Source organism: Pocillopora damicornis, chromosome 1, assembly GCF_964200805.1.
Source record: "Pocillopora damicornis chromosome 1, jaPocDami1.2, whole genome shotgun sequence".
Classification (NCBI taxonomy): Eukaryota; Metazoa; Cnidaria; class Anthozoa; order Scleractinia; family Pocilloporidae; genus Pocillopora; species Pocillopora damicornis.
The window spans coordinates 31,313,004-31,319,803 of NC_142670.1; the positions used below are offsets into that span (position 1 = coordinate 31,313,004).

The following is a 6,800-nucleotide window of genomic DNA, read 5'->3' on the forward strand; positions in this document are numbered from 1 at the left end:
TTTATGTACGTACAGCTTGTAGTTATAAAAATTTGAATTTGAACTCTTATTTTTTGCTGCCAAGTTCCGTACATCTAAGTCTTTATGTTGTTCGCACATGATTAAGTCTTGTTTACATTGGAAAAAAATTAATGTTTGTTCGAAGATTCTCACGAGAACAGAGGAAGTTATCAGAAAAAAAAAATGAAATCAGGAATAGAAAATTAAATCAAAGATTCTGAATTAGTGTTTCTCAGGCTAAACTGATTTTTCCGTAGCCGAAGATGTTCTTTCTTTAGAGCTTTTATCGTTAACAGCATTTAGGTAAACACTGAACTAAGAGAAATTTTGAGGAATATCTAATTAAAATAGGTCTAAAAGCTAATTTAGACCGATTAGTTGTAATGCACGCGATTATAATGATTTGGAACTTTAAAGGAAAACGAATCGGGACGTTTTTGTCTTTGTTTTTGTTTTTAAGACAAAAAGCTTGTCATCGCTGCCATTGTCCAGCGATAATGCTCGAAAGTCGGATACTCATTTTGTTGAATTTTTTTCTGGTCATTATCCCTTCCGTTTAACTCCTGAGCGAGGAACCTAAAGTGGAGAAAATAAAATGTTTTTAGTATTTACTTTTATTTCAGTGGCTTAGAGCCAACTTTAAGTACCGTAACCATAGCTACCATACTGTGATGAAAGAGAGCATTTTTAATTCCGTAGCAGTTAGGCGCCTATAAGCATCCTGATAAGGTAAGAAACAACACTTCCAGAAAAATTTATATTCAATAAGAATCTTCCTTTACCCACATCTCCTATATTTTTGTAGTTTAGAATTACATAGGATAAGTTTTGCCTAACTCTTGAGTTAGAGTTTGGTAAATTGTTGTCGGCAAACTAAATAACGCTGCTTTGAAATACACCATATCATTAGTTTTAATAAATAGTTTCCTTACTAGTTCGGGTATACTATCTAAACCTCTATATATTTGTTTCTGGTACGCCGCACATCTCTCTGTTTACCTCATAAACTGCCAATACATACAGCCGCCTTGGCTAATGTTTCATGGTGGCCAAAAACTTTGAATTTGTTGCAGTCGGAAGAGGATTTCCTTTAAATATAAATTCATTTTTCCAACAAGTAGAAGAGGATAATATGTTTGAGGTCGGGCCTTACTGTTTAAATTTATCTTATCCTTTAAGTATCTAAATTCGTAGTTAGCCAGTTTGATAAAGCCATCTTCTCTGCTGCCTATCTATTTTTCCTCTATGTCAGTAACACCAGATCACCATATTAAAATCATAATTCCACAAAATTTAAGAATGCGTTTATCTTCAAAACTCAGATAATCTACGGCAACGAAAAGTGTGCTTAAAAATTCTTCCTTGCCATTTTAATTGAAATCCTATCAAGCATCACGTAAATTGTGCACTCACAATATCAATATGGAGTGTTTTCGCTAACTTTCGGATGACATATTAATGTGCATGTGATATGATTATTATCTTTTAATCTGGTACTCAGCCAACTTGTTTGAGAGAAATTACTTTTTTCCTCTTCAAAATACATTGTCATCACGCAGGAACATAACATATACCTTTAGGGTTCTATCCTTTACATTTGCAGATTCAATACAAGCAAAGAAGTATGTATTGGATGTTACGCAATTTAAGATTCTTCCTCTTCGCTTCTGCCATGGCGTTTGTCACAGCTAATGATCAATACAGGACAGAGGAAAAGATGCAATGCAAGACAGCAGTAAACATACACGGAATGGCTCTCAAGCGCTCTGTCTTCAAACGATGGTAAGTGGCAGCTCCTCACCTCTGCGATGTCAAATGCGAACAAGAGATCACCTGCCAAAGCTATAACTACAATAAAAAATACCAAATATGTGAACTAAATAACCGCACCAAGGAGGCGAGACCAGAGAATTTCCTTTTAGCGCCCACGTGGTTTTACATTCGACGATTGAACGGCAGAGGTAAGAAATCACAAGTCTATGTGCCCATGTGGTTTTTCGTTTCTTTAGATTTTCTCCATCCTAAGCTAACCGCATTCCTTCCCATTTACAAGAATTGATAATGAGAAAAGAAAAACTGAAAACGTATTTTACTGCAGCTCCCTTGGGTTCTATACCTGAATTACCGGCGCTGTCCTGTCTCGAAATAAAGGCGAGTGAAGGAAACGACAGTATAAGCGGCAACTTTTGGCTGGATCCGACTGGTACTGGGAAGGCCGTTTTGATTGACTGTGACATGGCTAGCGGGGGTAGGTCTTATCAGTTCTCTTCGAGTTAAGTTACGAAGTTATCTTTGTCAATGCTTTGGATATACTCAACAAACGCTTGCCAGTTGTCGTACTTATTTACTTTATTTACTTGTGTTCCATATAAAGCAAAAGGTCGACTGAAAATAAATTACAAAACGCTAACTGATTCGATTTGCTTATTTAGAAACGTAACAAGATATTGAAAAGCGAAACGATACAAAATGATTTTACATACCGACATTCGTGGCTCTAGTTTTCAGGAGAAGATCCAAACACGTGCGTTCACTAACTCAACTAATTCTTTACTAATCAAGTTTCCCATACTGTACTACGATAAAGATTATGACGTCAGCGTAACAGTATATATATATATATATATATATATATTTTTTTTTTTTTTTTATATTATTAGCATTGTTGTTTGTTTAGTCAGTATCAGTTCTTGTCTGGATTACTTTCTTATATTTTCTCTTCTTTTGCAATTTCCAGATATGGATGAATGTAAATCTGACATCAGTGACTGCGATGTGAATGCAAACTGCACTAACACGGAAAGTTCTTACAAATGCAAATGTAAAGCTGGATACGCTGGTGATGGACACTCTTGTTCAGGTACTTATACCTTCATCTTCAAAGATGACCCGTTTTATTTTGCTTCCAGTAGCTGTTTTAGCTATTTTTTATGTTAATCGTCTCAAAATAATGATTACAGAAATGAAGTAGTAATGATATCACTGATGTATTGACAAATGCAGCGATTCATTTAGATTAGTTACTTCTAGCAATTACATCGGGAGAAGTAAATCTGCCAAACAGACTCATGCAAAAATATATAAAGGGGTAAGTTTCTAAAGAAACTGTGGTGCTGCGTCGGTGGGAGAATATAGCAGATAATTTAGTGTTAACAACTGGGTTGAAAACGTAAATTAGCCACCGTAAAGAGTAAAAAAGCTGACGTTTCGAGCGTTAGCCCTTCGTCAATGACGAAGGGCTAACGCTCGAAACGCCAGCTTTTTTACTCTTTACGGTGGCTAATTTACGTTTTCAACCCAGTTGTTAACACTAAATTACCTCATGTAAAAATATGCTGTGCCGATATTTCTCAGTGCAACGATAATCTGCAGGTTTATGACATGTATATGACGTAAACTAAGCATTTTTTCTTTGAAATCATTTCTATCACGTCATCATCTCACAACATCACCGTTATCATCTTCATCGCCGCATTTAACATTACTTTGATTACCATCAATCATCACCATCATCATGGTCATCAGCTTTAACGGTGTAACTCTTCGTTGCACTGCTTATTCTTTCAAGATATAAATGAATGTAACAATGGAAGCCATTCGTGTGATGTGAATGCAAACTGTGAAAACACGAATGGCTCTCACAACTGCATCTGTAAGGAAGGATACATTGGGAATGGACAATCGTGCCAAGGTATATAGGAATAGGTTTAGCGACAACGCAGGAATAGTCAGCTATGGTCTTTGTACCTGAATCCCCACATCGCTCATTCAATCGTGAATTGTGTGGCAACTCTCCTCTGTAATAATTGTCATGAAAAACACATACAATAGTTATTTATTCTCACTAATTCTCATAATTGTACCGGTAAGGAAGGATAAACGAGAAACAGACAATCATGTTAAGGTACAAAAGATGCGCCTTTCAAACAGCTTATTTTCGGATGTCAATTCTGCGTTTGTTAGCCACATCCTATTGTCCCTACAAGCGTCAGACAATACAATTCTTAATATTTTTGCATGTCATGCGCCCGTTTGTATGCATGGAGGCAAAACGATAAAATGTAAACTTTATTTATGGTTTTCCAGATATGAACGAATGTAAAAGAAACCAACCTTGCGACTTGAATGCGATCTGCACAAACACCGAAGGATCGTATGTTTGTACTTGTCACCCTGGATATACTGGAAATGGACTCAGCTGTAGAGGTATGTGATGTTTTCCTTTGGTTCCTTTAAACGTAAACGAGACCGTCGTCTATCCTTGGCATGTCCTATATCGGCAACAAACAATAACCCTTAATATCATCGCGATAATGACACATTTTTTTATTTGACATTTCAAACAATAACCTCTCTCTTAGACATTGACGAATGCAGTGAAGCTCATGCCGTTAAGTTGAACAAATGTCATCCGAATGCCTCTTGCATTAATACTAAGGGCTCATACATCTGTAAGTGCAATCCTACTTACACTGGAAATGGTTTCAAATGTAAAGGTACGTTCGGTTTCTTTGAGGTAATGTAAGTTTTATTTTGTAGCTCAGCTTTAATTTAAAAATAAATTGTTTATAGCTGACTTTCTTCCGAAACATAAAAAGCGGGCGAAATTCTCCTTCATAGTAACGCAAACTCAAAAATAAATGATCTCTTAATTATGTTTAAAATAATTTTTAAAAAACTCTTACAAGACGTTTCCCATAATGCAGACATGATTCTCTCCCTACAGTTCCTAAAGCTTGAGTAAATCCCTTATTTGAGAGAAATTATAACAATAACAACATGTAGTTATTTGACGCGCTGCCATTACAAAAACTTAATTTGTTGATTGTAGCAGACAGAGGCATCACACACGTAGAGGAACAGTTATTGACAACAAATCCCTTTTAGGGTGGTATGGGTGTTCGGGAGCTGGGGTTATAAAATTTCTCAAACGCGCATGGTAACATCAAGTTCAGCAAGTGCAAAAAGTCTCACACGTAGATAGGCTATTGAGGCAAGAAGAAACATAATTCTTTATGATGGTATCATTTTATGTTAATTCCTTTGTTCATCATGATTGTTCTCCGGACTACTTCTTATTCCCATTCCCATTCCACTTAATGCATAGTTTTTTTTTTTTCGCAAAATGCAAATATCGTCTGCTGTTTGTTGAGCTGATTGTCTAAAAGATGTTAAAGAAAAAATATTTGCCTTTGATTGTTCAACATTTTTTAAAAATTTATATTGAACTTTTTCAGCCAACCCATGCTATCATTATCAAAGCTTGAGTGATGCCAGTAGAAAGAGCAGTTACATAACACCCCAGTACCAAGAGGTGTGTGACGACCAACTCCCTGAGGAATGGTATCGCTTTGTGGGAGCTGCAGGAACTAAAATGCCAACAACACGTGTGCCAGCATTCAGATGTGGTACAAACTGGCCAGGCTGGTTGGATGGTGTTCATCCTACAGTGGAAGATGGTAAAGTGAACAGGAAGGTCTGCTTTAGTGATATTAATTCTGATTGTAAAGCCATAAAGAATATTTCTGTGATAAACTGTGGATCTTACTTTATCTACAAACTTTTCAGGCCACCAGATTGTTTTATGCGTTACTGTGCTACAGATTGAATGTAAAGCAAATATACTTCGCGTAATAAGAAGATACATAAATAGATCTTTATATCTTTGTATAAGGTATTTAACATGTGACGTAGTTAAATTAGGGCCTTTCCGCATTAGTGACAAAATTTACAAGAGCGTGTAGTTTGTCGTGATTTGACAAATTTTGGCCGAAGCGGACAAATCTTAGTTAAAATTCGACAAAATCGACTAAATAAACAAAAACGGGATAAACTTGTCAATCATTGGTCGTATGAGCTACGAAAAGCGCGTAATTGAACTGAAATCAGTCTACTAGAAAGGCAAAAATTGTCTTTTGCTGAAAAACGCGAGGATTCTAAAATTCTAAAACGACTGAGGATAAATCCCTGAAATTGGAGTTGGAATCCTTTACCAGCTATGCTTGTCGGTCTCGTGAACAGATCAGGCGCTGATGGAATTTGACGGCTTTGAAACCTTTCACGCGGATGCAACTGACGGAAAAAAATTGTCACGACAAAATTTGTCCCTTGATTTTATAGGGACAATTCTAGATTCGTCCGCTAGTGGGGAAAGGCCCAAAGTATAACGAATAAATGGGTATGACGGTCAAAATCTGATAGCCTTGGCAAATGATTCCTAAGTTTGACGTTGTAATCGTGCCTAAGTATTTAGAAGAGTTTTAACTTACCTCCGGACTCACAGTAAGAATGATTTACCGGCTTAAACCTCTCAAAACCGTGTGTCAAAATGGATCCTTTAAATTCTAGACGGATTTCAAATCGGAATTAATGATCACCATGAAAATGCAGCTTCCGTCCCGATGATTTAGATTTGATATTAAAATTGGAGTTTGTTAATGTCAGTTTCACACGGTGAAAGTCTCAACTTTTTTGTCCTGGTAAAGTAGTAGGAATAAGCCGTATAAATAAAGATATACAACGAATCCATTATAAAAAGTTCCTCAAGGTTAAAATATAATTGTCCGTAGCCAAATATGATCTTAGTCCTATCGTTGATAATACATCCTTGGTTTAACACTGGATCGTGGAGAGACTTAAGGAATATATTATTAAAAAAAGGCTAATTTAGACCATTTAGTCGAAATTTACATCACTTTCCAGCGGTTTTGCGAAGGGAAGAATAATGTTGCATAACACCTGGTACATGAAGATTTAGATATATGAAAATTCACATATTTGCACTGCGGTGGAAAGATGAA

At 36.2% G+C, this 6,800-nt stretch overlaps 1 protein-coding gene across 3 annotated transcripts; it reads left to right on the plus strand.

Moving 5' to 3' along the window:
• The first annotated feature begins 1,595 nt into the window (after nucleotides 1–1,595).
• On the plus strand, nucleotides 1,596–6,466 carry LOC149053293 (uncharacterized). Of its 3 annotated transcripts, XM_089190220.1 has the most exons (7): nucleotides 1,597–1,961; nucleotides 2,099–2,248; nucleotides 2,738–2,860; nucleotides 3,569–3,691; nucleotides 4,087–4,206; nucleotides 4,362–4,496; nucleotides 5,238–6,466. In XM_089190220.1, the coding sequence occupies exons 2-7, from the start codon at nucleotides 2,236–2,238 to the stop codon at nucleotides 5,606–5,608; spliced, it is 885 nt and encodes a 294-aa protein (XP_089046346.1). In that variant the 5' UTR covers nucleotides 1,597–1,961; nucleotides 2,099–2,235; the 3' UTR covers nucleotides 5,609–6,466. The 3 variants fall into 3 exon arrangements, with proteins under 3 accessions (XP_089046355.1, XP_089046346.1, XP_089046363.1); XM_089190229.1 differs by lacking the exon at nucleotides 2,099–2,248 and having other exon boundaries at nucleotides 1,596–1,961; XM_089190237.1 differs by lacking the exon at nucleotides 2,738–2,860.
• The last annotated feature ends 334 nt before the right edge of the window (nucleotides 6,467–6,800 follow it).

Coding starts and splice junctions, on each gene's coding strand:
- LOC149053293 (XM_089190220.1), top strand. Junction 2,861..3,568: donor TGATGGACACTCTTGTTCAG/GTACTTATACCT, acceptor TATTCTTTCAAG/ATATAAATGAATGTAACAAT. Junction 3,692..4,086: donor GAATGGACAATCGTGCCAAG/GTATATAGGAAT, acceptor ATGGTTTTCCAG/ATATGAACGAATGTAAAAGA.